General features: G+C 46.9%; 3 protein-coding genes across 3 annotated transcripts; all 3 read right to left on the minus strand.

Annotated features, from left to right (window-relative positions):
- Window positions 1-11,545: 11,545 nt before the first annotated feature.
- LOC308311871 (kelch domain-containing protein 3-like) lies at window positions 11,546-12,724 on the minus strand (the record flags this gene model as incomplete). The annotated part of the gene is made up of 1 exon (XM_080758644.1): window positions 11,546-12,724. One exon carries the CDS (start codon window positions 12,722-12,724, stop codon window positions 11,546-11,548), a length of 1,179 nt encoding a protein of 392 aa, XP_080614770.1.
- Window positions 12,725-14,292: 1,568 nt separating this feature from the next.
- On the minus strand, window positions 14,293-15,471 carry LOC308311872 (kelch domain-containing protein 3-like; the record flags this gene model as incomplete). The annotated part of the gene is made up of 1 exon (XM_080758645.1): window positions 14,293-15,471. The coding sequence occupies one exon, from the start codon at window positions 15,469-15,471 to the stop codon at window positions 14,293-14,295; it is 1,179 nt and encodes a 392-aa protein (XP_080614771.1).
- A 2,069-nt stretch (window positions 15,472-17,540) lies between these two features.
- On the minus strand, window positions 17,541-18,719 carry LOC308311873 (kelch domain-containing protein 3-like; the record flags this gene model as incomplete). The annotated part of the gene is made up of 1 exon (XM_080758646.1): window positions 17,541-18,719. One exon carries the CDS (start codon window positions 18,717-18,719, stop codon window positions 17,541-17,543), a length of 1,179 nt encoding a protein of 392 aa, XP_080614772.1.
- Window positions 18,720-19,007: the final 288 nt, after the last annotated feature.

A 19,007-nucleotide genomic window follows, 5' to 3' on the forward strand; every position in this document is an offset into this window, starting at 1 on the left:
TTCTTCATAAAGTTTAATTTTGAGTAACTTGTCAACGTGAAAGTGTGTTACTGTAAGTGTGTTACTGTAAGTGTGTTACTGTAAGCGCCACGTCACCCGGCCCTGACCAACAGAAAGAAATACCTGACCAAACCAAATAGCTCTGAAAAATCTATGTTTCTATGTCAGTCGTTCTTCGATTTAAAAAAAATAGCAGACCCACAAGCTCGTAGCGCGCCACTCGGTGGCGCGCTATGAGCTTGTAGATCTGCTATTTTTGAAAAATCAAAAGGGGTTACCGCCCACACTGCAATAAAATAGAATTGAAGTACCAAACCGAATTCAAGTATATAGCCTACCAAAAGTAACTTATTCTACTCGTTAATTAACTCACTCATTATACAAAATGTCCCATTTCAAATGTCACAAATCTTTTGAAAATGGCAGATCTACAAGCTCACAATGCTGAAATGCACGGGTGTATAGGGCTGGGAATGTATATACACGTTTTGTAATAATTATCCAAATAAAATAAAAAGTAACTAATTCAATTCAAAGTTTTCAAATATTGTAGTGAAGTCAAAGTAGGCCTACTGACATTTTGAAATAATAGTAAATAGTAAGTAAAAAAAAAAAGTACCTCAGAATTGTACTTACAGGTAGTGCAAGTTATTTTCTTTGGTTAAAGCTAAGTAATTGTTAATTTTAATTATTAACTGTCCTACTGTAGGCTACATCAATCTGTGAATATCAGCGGTCAAAGGACAGCATGTTGCTGTATAGGACAGATATACTGCATATAAAGCATAATTATCAATTTTCAATTATCAAAAGGACAAATTAAGGACACTGTACTTTAATCACCTGCAATAAAAGTCCTTTGGCTGTTGATGTTCACCGTTTTTTACAATTACTTGATAACAGTATATCCCAAAATAAGTTATAAATGAGCTTTATAAACCTCACTGAGGCGCTGGACAGACTCAAACTTCATACACGGTATTCCCTTTTCTCCATTCATTTATGATTTATTACTTTTAATCAATGCTAAATATCTCTGTATTCCAATGTTGCAGTAAACATTGCCATATAGTGTGTTTATTTCAGTAGCAGGGGCCTCCCAGTCTCCCCACTATAGGGATGGTTCTAAGGGCCACAGGGGTGTGTTTATTTCAGTAGCAGGGGCCTCCCAGTCTCCCCACTATAGGGATCGTTCTAAGGGCCACAGGGGTGTGTTTATTTCAGTAACAGGGGCCTCCCAGTCTCCCCACTATAGGGATGGTTCTGAGGGCCACAGGGGTGTGTTTATTTCAGTAGCAGGGGCCTCCCAGTCTCCCCACTATAGGGCTGGTTCTAAGGGGGCCACAGGGGTGTGTTTATTTCAGTAGCAGGGGCCTCCCAGTCTCCCCACTAGGGCTGGTTCTAAGGGGGCCACAGGGGTGTGTTTATTTCAGTAGCAGGGGCCTCCCAGTCTCCCCACTATAGGGATGGTTCTAAGGGCCACAGGGGTGTGTTTATTTCAGTAGCAGGGGCCTCCCAGTCTCCCCACTATAGGGATGGTTCTAAGGGCCACAGGGGTGTGTTTATTTCAGTAACAGGGGCCTCCCAGTCTCCCCACTATAGGGATGGTTCTGAGGGCCACAGGGGTGTGTTTATTTCAGTAGCAGGGGCCTCCCAGTCTCCCCACTATAGGGATGGTTCTAAGGGCCACAGGGGTGTGTTTATTTCAGTAGCAGGGGCCTCCCAGTCTCCCCACTATAGGGATGGTTCTAAGGGCCACAGGGGTGTGTTTATTTCAGTAACAGGGGCCTCCCAGTCTCCCCACTATAGGGATGGTTCTGAGGGCCACAGGGGTGTGTTTATTTCAGTAGCAGGGGCCTCCCAGTCTCCCCACTAGGGCTGGTTCTAAGGGCCACAGGGGTGTGTTTATTTCAGTAGCAGGGGCCTCCCAGTCTCCCCACTAGGGCTGGTTCTAAGGGCCACAGGGGTGTGTTTATTTCAGTAGCAGGGGCCTCCCAGTCTCAGGGCTGGTTCTAAGGGCACCCACATGCTATAGTTAGGCTGTTACATATCAAGAGATGCATGATGCATCATACGTGATGGTAGCAGACTAGCAGTACAACCACATGCTAGGTTAGGCTGTTACATATCAAGAGAGATACATGTGAATGGTAGCAGTACAACCACATGCTAGGTTAGGCTGTTACATATCAAGAGAGATACATGTGATGGTAGCAGTACAACCACATGCTAGGTTAGGCTGTTACATATCAAGAGATACATGTGATGGTAGCAGTACAACCACATGCTAGGTTAGGCTGTTACATATCAAGAGAGATACATGTGATGGTAGCAGTACAACCACATGCTAGGTTAGGCTGTTACATATCAAGAGATACATGTGATGGTAGCAGTACAACCACATGCTATAGTTAGGCTGTTACATATCAAGACAGATACATGTGATAGTAGCAGTATTAGCAAGAGAGCCCCAGAGCAGAGGTCAGGAAACCATGGGTTGCATTAAGATATATGAAATGGTGCATGCATGCTGACTCCACACGCACACACACACATACAGACAGACACGCACAAACACCACTTGTACCCACATGCACTCATACTAAACTGCACGCACACATAAACACGCTCAATACACCAACCCATAATAGGCTACCTAAAATTAAACAGCCAAGCCAACCTATAGTGAAAACAACAACAGCAAACAGCATGATGAGATGAGATGAGATGAGATTCAAAACTAAACTTATTAAAAAAAAAAAGACTCTTACCACCCTTTACACTGTTGTACAAAGTCCGTCCTCAATCGAAATCCAAACTCCAGGAATGGAAAGAAGGTCTCTGAATCCAAAGGTATAGAATCCAATATTCAGGGACACATAATCCAAAATGGCTATATTATGGCTATAGACTTGGGGAAATATTCCTCTTGCTTCTCCAGTAGCCTGTCTGTCTGTCTGTCTGTCTGTCTCTCTCTCTCTCTGTGCACCTCCACTCTGGACTGTCTGTCTGTCTGTCTGTCTGTCTGTGCACCTCCACTCTGGACGGACTGTCTGTCTGTCTGTGCACCTCCACTCTGGACTGTCTTACTGTCTGTCTGTCTGTCTGTGCACCTCCACTCTGGACTGACGGAGTCAATCTCCCCAGGTGGGCCAAACATTGTGATTGCATCAGCCAGGTGAGCTGTGGGCGGGGCTTCCCAATCACTGCCTGTTGCCATAGCAACACATGTATCTCACTGGCTTCAGGGTCCACGGCGAGGCTATGCCAGACGGCTCTGCCTGCGTTTCTTCATCTGATGCTTTGATGCCTGCTTTTCACTACTATAGGCCTATACAGTTTGTTTTAGAGAACTCCATTCTCTCTAGTTTGTTAGTTAGTCAGTCAGTGTAGGAAATTACACGACACATGTTATTGTCAAAACAAATGTGTGTGTTTTTACATAATGGCAAATAAAGGTATCTGAATCTAAATCATTGTCAGTGTTTTGTTGTTTGTGATTGGACAATCTTTGCATGACAGTTTGTGCGTCCCAACTCATATTGGTGCATTCCTTTACAGCCCCACAGAACAAGCAGGGCACATCGCTCCTCCATCCATAACTTCACCCTTCGACAGAAGACCGGTCCATTATAGGCCGTGAGAGATGTTCAGCTGGACGGTTACTCTGAGAGGACCGACCGGAGGCTTACAGGACACGGTCACCGTAGGATTAGCCTGGGCACCATTTAATTTCGGTATATGATCCGGGCTGGAGCCGGATGATATGCTTACGTCATGTTGTAGGCAATGGTTTGCCTACAACTAAAAGCAATAAAAGCTCTCGTAAGCGAGAGCTTTTATTGAGAGGGAAAAGGAAGTTGTCGCCGCCTGTTCCGACTACAAAACAATACTACAACATGACGTAACCACATCATCCGGCCCCAGGCGGGATCATACAGACTTTTGAAACAGAGACCAGGCTTTCCTCCGAGGCGGTGGAAAGCCTGGTGAGGCGAGGTTACCGTAGGACACGAGCTGTACACCTTCGGAGAGTCCAGAAAGGCTAGCCTGAATTTCGAGTGTCAGCTCAGTGTGTACGTCTTAAACACCGGGGCTCTGCACTGGCGGAAGTTGCCGGTGAGACGAGGCGAGAAGAGGCTGCCCCCAGAGGTTCCCCTAATGCTCCCTACTATAGCAGGAGAGGCAACATTTGCCCGCATGTTTATACTTCGACAAACACAAAAGAAACACAAACTTTAGCAATACTTACTACCAGTAAGACGCGCAAACGCGGGAAGCGAACGCAGCTGAGACCCTGCAGATCATGTCTGTCTGTCTGTCTGTGTGTCTGTGTGTCTATAAATAATAATATAGAATCTAACAGTGTGTAAAATAAGTTACATTTTACATGTCATTCTCAGACAGGCAGGTGAAAATCTCTGGAGATTCAAGATTGCTTTTTATTTGTCACCTTTTTTTCCCAGTTGCAGCAGCAGAAAAAAAGCGAAATTATGTTTCTCCTATAGTTAAAAAAAAATACAGCACAGACTCATACAAGAAGAATGCATTTATCAAATGCAAAACAATACTCTAAATGTGTCCTAAAAACAACAGGAATCCAGAAAAAAAATCACACCTGTGTGAAGTGAGGGGCGCTCTTATTATACATCATCTCATGAACAACTGAATTGATGTGATTGTTCAGCCGATTTGCTCGTCTACATGTGACATGAATTGTCCCTTCATTGTCAATGTCATTTGGTGTTGGTGCTGCCACACATTTACATTGTATTTGAGGCACACATGAACCTGTTATTTCTCCTGTCAATGGCAAATATGAGACGTGTGGGGACAAAAGCTGTCTATAGCGGCCCTCAGAAACATTTAAATGTCATGTCATGTATGTAGCTGATCCGTAGCTCTCTAATGTGTTTCATTTAGAGCTATTATGTTACTCTCAACTTCCAGAACTTGCATGAATGTAAATAAAAAGAATGTTTTTGGCTACTCACCAAAACAGAGGCGGGGTTGTGTCTATACTATAAGCATATAAGTATAGATATATATATATATATATATATATATATATATAAGCCTATACTTAGTGGAAGCACTTTTTGGCCAGAAAGGTTTTTTTTTTTTAAATAGGCAATTCTCTGGGCAATCAGTAGAGGGCGCAGCGGAGTAACAAAGTCTTTTTTTTCCACGGTGGAAATAAAATCCCCTTTTGGCCAAAAAGTACCGTTTGTACGTCTGGTGGTGGTGGTGGGGGGGGGGGGGGGGGGGGGGGGGGGGGCTCAGAGTGCTCCCACTACGGAAAGTAGTAGGCTTTCTATAATGGCATAACCCGTCTTTGTTTTGGCGAGTAGCGAAAACGTTATTTCTATTTACGCTAAAGACGAGAGGCATGGTCTGCGGCGGAAGTCGAGAGTAACATTGAGTTGCATTAGAGCTATGGACCAGCAGAGCTAGTCATGTATGATGTATGACTATATGGACCAGAGCTAGTCATGTATGATGTATGACTATATGGACCAGAGCTAGTCATGTATGATGTATGACTACATGGACCAGAGCTAGTCATGTATGATGTATGACTATATGGACCAGAGCTAGTCATGTATGATGTATGACTATATGGACCAGAGCTAGTCATGTATGATGTATGACTATATGGACCAGAGCTAGTCATGTATGATGTATGACTATATGGACCAGAGCTAGTCATGTATGATGTATGACTATATGGACCAGAGCTAGTCATGTATGATGTATGACTATATGGACCAGAGCTAGTCATGTATGATGTATGACTATATGGACCAGAGCTAGTCATGTATGATGTATGACTATATGGACCAGAGCTAGTCATGTATGATGTATGACTATATGGACCAGAGCTAGTCATGTATGATGTATGACTACATGGACCAGAGCTAGTCATGTATGATGTATGACTATATGGACCAGAGCTAGTCATGTATGATGCTCCTGCATCGTTTCCCAGGCGGCATGAGGGAGATTAGGCTGTGCAGAGAGGGGTGGGTGGGAGGCATCCTCAATGATGCCAGTCGCTCTCCTCATGCATCTCTGCTGGTATATACTGTACGTCTACTGTACGTCTGCCAGGTGCCGATGATGGGGGCAGCGGTGGCCGAACGGTTTGCGGAGCGGTCTTGATATCGGAAAGGTCGCTATAGTTCGTATCCCCGGACCGGCACGTTAAAATTACCACCGCTGAAGTGCCCTTGAGCAAGGCAATGAACCTCTACCATGAAATGTTCTATGAGCAGGGCCTGCTGGCTGTAAACAAGTTCTTGAGCTTAGTCCAGTTACCCTGGGTAAACATAGTACCTTTCCTTTCCTTAGTCCAGTTACCCTGGGTAAACATGGTACCTTTCCTTTCCTTAGTCCAGTTACCCTGGGTAAACATAGTACCTTTCCTTTCCTTTAGTCCAGTTACCCTGGGTAAACATAGTACCTTTCCTTTCCTTAGTCCAGTTACCCTGGGTAAAACATAGTACCTTTCCCTTTCCTTTAGTCCAGTTACCCTGGGTAAACATAGTACCTTTCCTTTCCTTAGTCCAGTTACCCTGGGTAAACATAGTACCTTTCCTTTCCTTAGTCCAGTTACCCTGGGTAAACATAGTACCTTTCCTTTCCTTAGTCCAGTTACCCTGGGTAAACATAGTACCTTTCCTTTCCTTTAGTCCAGTTACCCTGGGTAAACATAGTACCTTTCCTTTCCTTAGTCCAGTTACCCTGGGTAAACAATAAACATGGTACCTTTCCTTTCCTTAGTCCAGTTACCCTGGGTAAACATAGTACCTTTCCTTTCCTTAGTCCAGTTACCCTGGGTAAACATAGTACCTTTCCTTTCCTTAGTCCAGTTACCCTGGGTAAACATAGTACCTTTCCTTTCCTTAGTCCAGTTACCCTGGGTAAACATAGTACCTTTCCTTTCCTTAGTCCAGTTACCCTGGGTAAACATAGTACCTTTCCTTTCCTTTAGTCCAGTTACCCTGGGTAAACATAGTACCTTTCCTTTCCTTAGTCCAGTTACCCTGGGTAAACAATAAACATGGTACCTTTCCTTTCCTTAGTCCAGTTACCCTGGGTAAACATAGTACCTTTCCTTTCCTTAGTCCAGTTACCCTGGGTAAACATAGTACCTTTCCTTTCCTTAGTCCAGTTACCCTGGGTAAACATAGTACCTTTCCTTTCCTTAGTCCAGTTACCCTGGGTAAACATAGTACCTTTCCTTTCCTTAGTCCAGTTACCCTGGGTAAACATAGTACCTTTCCTTTCCTTAGTCCAGTTACCCTGGGTAAACATAGTACCTTTCCTTTCCTTAGTCCAGTTACCCTGGGTAAACATAGTACCTTTCCTTTCCTTAGTCCAGTTACCCTGGGTAAACATAGTACCTTTCCTTTCCTTTTTACCATCCTGTCCTGTCCAGTTGTTTACTCTCCTCAGGCTGTGCTGTTGCCGACCGATCCGTACCGGGAGGTGAGAAAGAATGCTCTGGATAGTGCCGGTAGGGTATTAGGAGCTCGGCTCCTGCTGGACATTGTCCAGTAACGATGCCAGATCATCCAATAAGAGTTGGAATCCCGGGCGTTACACCAGTTCCCGGGCTGACGTCATGGCTGCCTCTGCCAGTTCCCACCTGCTGTCATTCCCCACTTTCTGCGAGTCACCTTCTTCCAGGTCCCGTCTAATTCCAGTTCCCACCCGACATCATGGCTGCCAGTTTCCAGCTGTTGCCAGTTCCCACCCGACATCATGGCTGCCAGTTCCCACTTGATGTGGTGAGGGAGTTCAGACTTATCCAGACCGTGCTGAATCACCGCCAGCTTGCAGAATGTCTGGAGACTTGGACTCAAGTCTAAGATGCACAGATCTTCATAATATTCATCAAAGAGGAAGACACGGTCACCCAGAATGCAACCAAAGTCCAAAAAAGGATTCTTAGACGGGCCTTTCCCCTTGGGCTCCACCTTCTTCCAGGAGAAGGTATTTGTATTGAACTTCCAAAGACCACAGAAGTTCTCACTACGACCAAACACGTACAGCTCTCCATTGTAGGCAAAGGCTGCGCCATAGGAGGTGCCTCCTCCGCCAGAGGGCGTGATGCTCAGCCAGTGGTTGGTCTCTGTGTCAAACACTCTGATGTGGTGATGTGGTGTTTTGGTGTATCTGGTGATAGGGAGCGCCCCACAACCCCCGACTACAAACATCTTTGTTCCGATGATGGTGGCTTGGTGATGCGATGAAGCGGGCGGTAGATCTCCTCCGCTGATAATTGAAGACCAGACCATTGTGGCGGTGTCCAACTTGTACATGTCGTTGCGTTTGTACATTGGAGTGTATTGGAGTGTATGGGAGTTACGTCCTCCGTGCACGTACATGACCTTCCCCAAGACGCAGGCCGAGTGTTCGGACCTCACCTTTGGGAGGGTCCCAGAAACCTCTGTCTTCAGCCATCTGTGGGTGTCCACGTGGAACGCATACACCCGGTCATCTGCATCTCTCACCCGCCTGCACGACCCTCCCCAGATGTAAACCATACCTTCCACCAGAACGGCCGAGTGTCCGCTGCGCATTAGGGGAACCTCTGGGGGCAGCCTCTTCTCGCCTCGTCTCACCGGCAACTTCCGCCAGTGCAGAGCCCCGGTGTTTAAGACGTACACACTGAGCTGACACTCGATATTCAGGCTAGCCTTTCTGGACTCTCCGAAGGTGTACAGCTCGTGTCCTACGGTGATCGTGTCCTGTAAGCCTCCGGTCGGTCCTCTCAGAGTAACCGTCCAGCTGAACATCTCTCACGGCCTATAATGGACCGGTCTTCTGTCGAAGGGTGAAGTTATGGATGGAGGACCGATGTACCCTGCTTGTTCTGTGGGAATGTAAAGGAATGCACGAATATGAGTTGGGACGCACAAACTGTCATGCAAAGATTGGCCAATCAACAACCAACAAAAACCACTGACAATGATTTAGATTCAGATACCTTTATTTGCCATTATGTAAACACACACATAGGAATTTGTTTTGACAATAACATGTGTCGTGTAATTTCCTACACTGACTGACTAACTAACAAACTAGAGAGAATGGAGTTCCACCCAAACAGAGACAATGTATGTTTGGGTGAGTGACGAGCGGCTTATCACCGCCATAGTTGTAGTTTTCAGGTCGCTCTCCTCATGCATCTCTGCTGGTTGCGAACGCAGTGAGCACTTACTATTAGACCTAGCAGATCATGTCTGTGCGTGTGTCCGTGTGTCCCCCCTTTGTGCCCATATATGGAGCTGAGTGATTTGTTTGTGATTTATGCAACACACTCCATATTTGGACGTATAGCTGCTTTGGGGACTCCTTATATCGTTATGGCTAAGTTAAAAACTTAACTTAAAAATAGCTTAACTTAAATAAATAATAACTTAAAAATAAATCTTAAAAAAACCCAAATATGTACGAGCTGCGTTCGCTTCCCACGTCTTACTGGTATATGTACGTATACTGTACGTCTGCCAGGCGGGGCAGCGGTGGCCGAACGGTTTGCGGAGCGGTCTTGATATCGGAAGGTCGCTATAGTTCGTATCCCCGGACCGGCACGTTAAAATTACCACCGCTGAAGTGCCCTTGGACAAGGCATTGAACCCCTACCATGAAATGTTCTATGAGCAGGGCCTGCTGGCTGTAAACAAGTTATTAAGCTTAGTCCAGTTACCCTGGGTAAACAAGTATCTTTCCTTTCCTTAGTCCAGTTACCCTGGGTAAACAAGTATCTTTCCTTTCCTTAGTCCAGTTACCCTGGGTAAACATAGTACCTTTCCTTTCCTTAGTCCAGTCACCCTGGGTAAACATAGTACCTTTCCTTTCCTTAGTCCAGTCACCCTGGGTAAACATAGTACCTTTCCTTTCCTTAGTCCAGTCACCCTGGGTAAACAAGTATCTTTCCTTTCCTTAGTCCAGTTACCCTGGGTAAACATAGTACCTTTCCTTTCCTTAGTCCAGTCACCCTGGGTAAACATAGTACCTTTCCTTTCCTTAGTCCAGTCACCCTGGGTAAACAAGTATCTTTCCTTTCCTTAGTCCAGTTACCCTGGGTAAACATAGTACCTTTCCTTTCCTTAGTCCAGTCACCCTGGGTAAACATAGTACCTTTCCTTTCCTTAGTCCAGTCACCCTGGGTAAACATAGTACCTTTCCTTTCCTTAGTCCAGTCACCCTGGGTAAACATAGTACCTTTCCTTTCCTTAGTCCAGTTACCCTGGGTAAACAAGTATCTTTCCTTTCCTTAGTCCAGTTACCCTGGGTAAACATAGTACCTTTCCTTTCCTTAGTCCAGTTACCCTGGGTAAACAAGTATCTTTCCTTTCCTTAGTCCAGTTACCCTGGGTAAACATAGTACCTTTCCTTTCCTTAGTCCAGTCACCCTGGGTAAACATAGTACCTTTCCTTTCCTTAGTCCAGTCACCCTGGGTAAACATAGTACTTTTCCTTTCCTTAGTCCAGTTACCCTGGGTAAACATAGTACCTTTCCTTTCCTTAGTCCAGTTACCCTGGGTAAACATAGTACCTTTCCTTTCCTTAGTCCAGTTACCCTGGGTAAACATAGTACCTTTCCTTTCCTTAGTCCAGTTACCCTGGGTAAACATAGTACATTTCCTTTCCTTAGTCCAGTTACCCTGGGTAAACATAGTACCTTTCCTTTCCTTAGTCCAGTTACCCTGGGTAAACATAGTACCTTTCCTTTCCTTAGTCCAGTTACCCTGGGTAAACATAGTACCTTTCCTTTCCTTAGTCCAGTTACCCTGGGTAAACATAGTACCTTTCCTTTCCTTAGTCCAGTTACCCTGGGTAAACATAGTACATTTCCTTTCCTTAGTCCAGTTACCCTGGGTAAACATAGTACCTTTCCTTTCCTTAGTCCAGTTACCCTGGGTAAACATAGTACCTTTCCTTTCCTTAGTCCAGTTACCCTGGGTAAACATAGTACCTTTCCTTTCCTTAGTCCAGTTACCCTGGGTAAACATAGTACCTTTCCTTTCCTTAGTCCAGTTACCCTGGGTAAACATAGTACATTTCCTTTCCTTAGTCCAGTTACCCTGGGTAAACATAGTACCTTTCCTTTCCTTAGTCCAGTTACCCTGGGTAAACATAGTACCTTTCCTTTCCTTAGTCCAGTTACCCTGGGTAAACATAGTACCTTTCCTTTCCTTAGTCCAGTTACCCTGGGTAAACATAGTACCTTTCCTTTCCTTAGTCCAGTTACCCTGGGTAAACATAGTACCTTTCCTTTCCTTAGTCCAGTTACCCTGGGTAAACATAGTACCTTTCCTTTCCTTTTTACCATCCTGTCCTGTCCAGTTGTTTACTCTCCTCAGGCTGTGCTGTTGCCGACCGATCCGTACCGGGAGGTGAGAAAGAATGCTCTGGATAGTGCCGGTAGGGTATTAGGAGCCCGGCTCCTGCTGGACATTGTCCAGTAACGATGCCAGATCATCCAATAAGAGTTGGAATCCCGGGCGTTACACCAGTTCCCGGGCTGACGTCATGGCTGCCTCTGCCAGTTCCCACCTGCTGTCATTTCCCACTTTCTGCGAGTCACCTTCTTCCAGGTCCCGTCTAATTCCAGTTCCCACCCGACATCATGGCTGCCAGTTTCCAGCTGTTGCCAGTTCCCACCCGACATCATGGCTGCCAGTTCCCACTTGATGTGGTGAGGGAGTTCAGACTTATCCAGACCGTGCTGAATCACCGCCAGCTTGCAGAATGTCTGGAGACTTGGACTCAAGTCTAAGATGCACAGATCTTCATAATATTCATCAAAGAGGAAGACACGGTCACCCAGAATGCAACCAAAGTCCAAAAAAGGATTCTTAGACGGGCCTTTCCCCTTGGGCTCCACCTTCTTCCAGGAGAAGGTATTTGTATTGAACTTCCAAAGACCACAGAAGTTCTCACTACGACCAAACACGTACAGCTCTCCATTGTAGGCAAAGGCTGCGCCATAGGAGGTGCCTCCTCCGCCAGAGGGCGTGATGCTCAGCCAGTGGTTGGTCTCTGTGTCAAACACTCTGATGTGGTGATGTGGTGTTTTGGTGTATCTGGTGATAGGGAGCGCCCCACAACCCCCGACTACAAACATCTTTGTCCCGATGATGGTGGCTTGGTGATGCGATGAAGCGGGCGGTAGATCTCCTCCGCTGATAATTGAAGACCAGACCATTGTGGCGGTGTCCAACTTGTACATGTCGTTGCGTTTGTACATTGGAGTGTATTGGAGTGTATGGGAGTTACGTCCTCCGTGCACGTACATGACCTTCCCCAAGACGCAGGCCGAGTGTTCGGACCTCACCTTTGGGAGGGTCCCAGAAACCTCTGTCTTCAGCCATCTGTGGGTGTCCACGTGGAACGCATACACCCGGTCATCTGCATCTCTCACCCGCCTGCACCACCCTCCCCAGATGTAAACCATACCTTCCACCAGAACGGCCGAGTGTCCGCTGCGCATTAGGGGAACCTCTGGGGGCAGCCTCTTCTCGCCTCGTCTCACCGGCAACTTCCGCCAGTGCAGAGCCCCGGTGTTTAAGACGTACACACTGAGCTGACACTCGATATTCAGGCTAGCCTTTCTGGACTCTCCGAAGGTGTACAGCTCGTGTCCTACGGTGACCGTGTCCTGTAAGCCTCCGGTCGGTCCTCTCAGAGTAACCGTCCAGCTGAACATCTCTCACGGCCTATAATGGACCGGTCTTCTGTCGAAGGGTGAAGTTATGGATGGAGGACCGATGTACCCTGCTTGTTCTGTGGGGCTGTAAAGGAATGCACGAATATGAGTTGGGACGCACAAACTGTCATGCAAAGATTGGCCAATCAACAACCAACAAAAACCACTGACAATGATTTAGATTCAGATACCTTTATTTGCCATTATGTAAACACACACATAGGAATTTGTTTTGACAATAACATGTGTCGTGTAATTTCCTACACTGACTGACTAACTAACAAACTAGAGAGAATGGAGTTCCACCCAAACAGAGACAATGTATGTTTGGGTGAGTGACGAGCGGCTTATCACCGCCATAGTTGTAGTTTTCAGGTCGCTCTCCTCATGCATCTCTGCTGGTTGCGAACGCAGTGAGCACTTACTATTAGACCTAGCAGATCATGTCTGTGCGTGTGTCCGTGTGTCCCCCCCTTTGTGCCCATATATGGAGCTGAGTGATTTGTTTGTGATTTATGCAACACACTCCATATTTGGACGTATAGCTGCTTTGGGGACTCCTTATATCGTTATGGCTAAGTTAAAAACTTAACTTAAAAATAGCTTAACTTAAATAAATAATAACTTAAAAATAAATCTTAAAAAAACCCAAATATGTACGAGCTGCGTTCGCTTCCCACGTCTTACTGGTATATGTACGTATACTGTACGTCTGCCAGGCGGGGCAGCGGTGGCCGAACGGTTTGCGGAGCGGTCTTGATATCGGAAGGTCGCTATAGTTCGTATCCCCGGACCGGCACGTTAAAATTACCACCGCGGAAGTGCCCTTGAGCAAGGCATTGAACCCCTACCATGAAATGTTCTATGAGCAGGGCCTGGCTGTAAACAAGTTCTTAAGCTTAGTCCAGTTACCCTGGGTAAACATGGTACCTTTCCTTTCCTTAGTCCAGTCACCCTGGGTAAACATAGTACCTTTCCTTTCCTTAGTCCAGTTACCCTGGGTAAACATAGTACCTTTCCTTTCCTTAGTCCAGTTACCCTGGGTAAACAAGTATCTTTCCTTTCCTTAGTCCAGTTACCCTGGGTAAACATAGTACCTTTCCTTTCCTTAGTCCAGTTACCCTGGGTAAACATGGTACCTTTCCTTTCCTTAGTCCAGTCACCCTGGGTAAACATAGTACCTTTCCTTTCCTTAGTCCAGTTACCCTGGGTAAACATAGTACCTTTCCTTTCCTTAGTCCAGTTACCCTGGGTAAACATAGTACCTTTACATTCCTTAGTCCAGTTACCCTGGGTAAACATAGTACCTTTCCTTTCCTTAGTCCAGTTACCCTGGGTAAACATAGTACATTTCCTTTCCTTTTTACCATCCTGTCCTGTCCAGTTGTTTACTCTCCTCAGGCTGTGCTGTTGCCGACCGATCCGTACCGGGAGGTGAGAAAGAATGCTCTGGATAGTGCCGGTAGGGTATTAGGAGCTCGGCTCCTGCTGGACATTGTCCAGTAACGATGCCAGATCATCCAATAAGAGTTGGAATCCCGGGCGTTACACCAGTTCCCGGGCTGACGTCATGGCTGCCTCTGCCAGTTCCCACCTGCTGTCATTCCCCACTTTCTGCGAGTCACCTTCTTCCAGGTCCCGTCTAATTCCAGTTCCCACCCGACATCATGGCTGCCAGTTTCCAGCTGTTGCCAGTTCCCACCCGACATCATGGCTGCCAGTTCCCACTTGATGTGGTGAGGGAGTTCAGACTTATCCAGACCGTGCTGAATCACCGCCAGCTTGCAGAATGTCTGGAGACTTGGACTCAAGTCTAAGATGCACAGATCTTCGTAATATTCATCAAAGAGGAAGACACGGTCACCCAGAATGCAACCAAAGTCCAAAAAAGGATTCTTAGATGGGCCTTTCCCCTTGGGCTCCACCTTCTTCCAGGAGAAGGTATTTGTATTGAACTTCCAAAGACCACAGAAGTTCTCACTACGACCAAACACGTACAGCTCTCCATTGTAGGCAAAGGCTGCGCCATAGGAGGTGCCTCCTCCGCCAGAGGGCGTGATGCTCAGCCAGTGGTTGGTCTCTGTGTCAAACACTCTGATGTGGTGATGTGGTGTTTTGGTGTATCTGGTGATATGGAGCGCCCCACAACCCCCGACTACAAACATCTTTGTCCCGATGATGGTGGCTTGGTGATGCGATGAAGCGGGCGGTAGATCTCCTCCGCTGATAATTGAAGACCAGACCATTGTGGCGGTGTCCAACTTGTACATGTCGTTGCGTTTGTACATTGGAGTGTATTTGAGTGTATGGGAGTTACGTCCTCCGTGCACGTACATGACCTTCCCCAAGACGCAGGCAGAGTGTTCGGACCTCACCTTTGGGAGGGTCCCAGAAACCTCTGTCTTCAGCCATCTGTGGGTGTCCACATCGAACGCATACACCCGGTCATCTGCATCTCTCACCTGCCTGCACCACCCTCCCCAGATGTAAACCATACCTTCCACCAGAACGGCCGAGTGTCCGCTGCGCATTAGGGGAACCTCTGGGGGCAGCCTCTTCTCGCCTCGTCTCACCGGCAACTTCCGCCAGTGCAGAGCCCCGGTGTTTAAGACGTACACACTGAGCTGACAATCGAAATTCAGGCTAGCCTTGCTTGACTCTCCGAAGGTGTACAGCTCGTGTCCTACGGTGACCGTGTCCTGTAAGCCTCCGGTCGGTCCTCTCAGAGTAACCGTCCAGCTGAACATCTCTCACGGCCTAATGGACCGGTCTTCTGTCGAAGGGTGAAGTTATGGATGGAGGACCGATGTGCCCTGCTTGTTCTGTGGGGCTGTAAAGGAATGCACGAATATGAGTTGGGACGCACAAACTGTCATGCAAAGATTGGCCAATCAACAACCAACAAAAACCACTGACAATGATTTAGATTCAGATACCTTTATTTGCCATTATGTAAACACACACATAGGAATTTGTTTTGACAATAACATGTGTCGTGTAATTTCCTACACTGACTGACTAACTAACAAACTAGAGAGAATGGAGTTCCACCCAAACAGAGACAATGTATGTTTGGGTGAGTGACGAGCGGCTTATCACCGTCATAGTTGTAGGTTTCAGGTCGCTCTCCTCATGCATCTCTGCTGGTTGCGAACGCTGTGAGCACTTACTATGAGACCTAGCAGATCATGTCTGTGCGTGTGTCCGTGTGTCCCCCCTTTGTGCCCATATATGGAGCTGAGTGATTTGTTTGTGATTTATGCAACACACTCCATATTTGGACGTATAGCTGCTTTGGGGACTCCTTATATCGTTATGGCTAAGTTAAAAACTTAACTTAAAAATAGCTTAACTTAAATAAATAATAACTTAAAAATAAATCTTAAAAAACCCCAAATATGTACGAGCTGCGTTCGCTTCCCACGTCTTACTGGTATATGTACGTATACTGTACGTCTGCCAGGCGGGGCAGCGGTGGCCGAACGGTTTGCGGAGCGGTCTTGATATCGGAAGGTCGCTATAGTTCGTATCCCCGGACCGGCCCGTTAAAATGACCACCGCTGAAGTGCCCTTGAGCAAGGCATTGAACCCCTACCATGAAATGTTCCATGAGCAGGGCCTGGCTGTAAACAAGTTATTAAGCTTAGTCCAGTTACCCTGGGTAAACAAGTATCTTTCCTTTCCTTAGTCCAGTTACCCTGGGTAAACATAGTACCTTTCCTTTCCTTAGTCCAGTCACCCTGGGTAAACATGGTACCTTTCCTTTCCTTAGTCCAGTTACCCTGGGTAAACATAGTACCTTTCCTTTCCTTAGTCCAGTTACCCTGGGTAAACATAGTACCTTTCCTTTCCTTAGTCCAGTTACCCTGGGTAAACATAGTACCTTTCCTTTCCTTAGTCCAGTTACCCTGGGTAAACATAGTACCTTTCCTTTCCTTAGTCCAGTTACCCTGGGTAAACATAGTACCTTTCCTTTCCTTAGTCCAGTTACCCTGGGTAAACATAGTACCTTTCCTTTCCTTAGTCCAGTTACCCTGGGTAAACATAGTACCTTTCCTTTCCTTAGTCCAGTTACCCTGGGTAAACATAGTACCTTTCCTTTCCTTAGTCCAGTTACCCTGGGTAAACATAGTACATTTCCTTTCCTTAGTCCAGTTACCCTGGGTAAACATAGTACCTTTCCTTTCCTTAGTCCAGTTACCCTGGGTAAACATAGTACCTTTCCTTTCCTTAGTCCAGTTACCCTGGGTAAACATAGTACCTTTCCTTTCCTTAGTCCAGTTACCCTGGGTAAACATAGTACCTTTCCTTTCCTTAGTCCAGTTACCCTGGGTAAACATAGTACATTTCCTTTCCTTAGTCCAGTTACCCTGGGTAAACATAGTACCTTTCCTTTCCTTAGTCCAGTTACCCTGGGTAAACATAGTACCTTTCCTTTCCTTAGTCCAGTTACCCTGGGTAAACATAGTACCTTTCCTTTCCTTAGTCCAGTTACCCTGGGTAAACATAGTACCTTTCCTTTCCTTAGTCCAGTTACCCTGGGTAAACATAGTACCTTTCCTTTCCTTAGTCCAGTTACCCTGGGTAAACATAGTACCTTTCCTTTCCTTTTTACCATCCTGTCCTGTCCAGTTGTTTACTCTCCTCAGGCTGTGCTGTTGCCGACCGATCCGTACCGGGAGGTGAGAAAGAATGCTCTGGATAGTGCCGGTAGGGTATTAGGAGCCCGGCTCCTGCTGGACATTGTCCAGTAACGATGCCAGATCATCCAATAAGAGTTGGAATCCCGGGCGTTACACCAGTTCCCGGGCTGACGTCATGGCTGCCTCTGCCAGTTCCCACCTGCTGTCATTCCCCACTTTCTGCGAGTCACCTTCTTCCAGGTCCCGTCTAATTCCAGTTCCCACCCGACATCATGGCTGCCAGTTTCCAGCTGTTGCCAGTTCCCACCCGACATCATGGCTGCCAGTTCCCACTTGATGTGGTGAGGGAGTTCAGACTTATCCAGACCGTGCTGAATCACCGCCAGCTTGCAGAATGTCTGGAGACTTGGACTCAAGTCTAAGATGCACAGATCTTCGTAATATTCATCAAAGAGGAAGACACGGTCACCCAGAATGCAACCAAAGTCCAAAAAAGGATTCTTAGATGGGCCTTTCCCCTTGGGCTCCACCTTCTTCCAGGAGAAGGTATTTGTATTGAACTTCCAAAGACCACAGAAGTTCTCACTACGACCAAACACGTACAGCTCTCCATTGTAGGCAAAGGCTGCGCCATAGGAGGTGCCTCCTCCGCCAGAGGGCGTGATGCTCAGCCAGTGGTTGGTCTCTGTGTCAAACACTCTGATGTGGTGATGTGGTGTTTTGGTGTATCTGGTGATATGGAGCGCCCCACAACCCCCGACTACAAACATCTTTGTCCCGATGATGGTGGCTTGGTGATGCGATGAAGCGGGCGGTAGATCTCCTCCGCTGATAATTGAAGACCAGACCATTGTGGCGGTGTCCAACTTGTACATGTCGTTGCGTTTGTACATTGGAGTGTATTTGAGTGTATGGGAGTTACGTCCTCCGTGCACGTACATGACCTTCCCCAAGACGCAGGCAGAGTGTTCGGACCTCACCTTTGGGAGGGTCCCAGAAACCTCTGTCTTCAGCCATCTGTGGGTGTCCACATCGAACGCATACACCCGGTCATCTGCATCTCTCACCTGCCTGCACCACCCTCCCCAGATGTAAACCATACCTTCCACCAGAACGGCCGAGTGTCCGCTGCGCATTAGGGGAACCTCTGGGGGCAGCCTCTTCTCGCCTCGTCTCACCGGCAACTTCCGCCAGTGCAGAGCCCCGGTGTTTAAGACGTACACACTGAGCTGACAATCGAAATTCAGGCTAGCCTTGCTTGACTCTCCGAAGGTGTACAGCTCGTGTCCTACGGTGACCGTGTCCTGACTGTGTCCTGTCGGTCCTCTCAGAGTAACCGTCCAGCTGAACATCTCTCACGGCCTATAATGGACCGGTCTTCTGTCAAAGGGTGAAGTTATGGATGGAGGACCGATGTGCCCTGCTTGTTCTGTGGGGCTGTAAAGGAATGCACGAATATGAGTTGGGACGCACAAACTGTCATGCAAAGATTGGCCAATCACAATCACATTTGGTGTCTCAGAAACATCCCAGAAGGTTCCCTAAGACAATATAATGCTACATTTCTCCCACACCTCAAAGAGACAATGCCTGCCCTACAGGGTACTTGGCTCAGTGGCGTGCACAGATAGACACTAGGG

This window comes from Protomyctophum bolini, assembly GCF_963924005.1.
Source record: "Protomyctophum bolini genome assembly, chromosome: 24".
NCBI classification, from domain to species: domain Eukaryota; kingdom Metazoa; phylum Chordata; class Actinopteri; order Myctophiformes; family Myctophidae; genus Protomyctophum; species Protomyctophum bolini.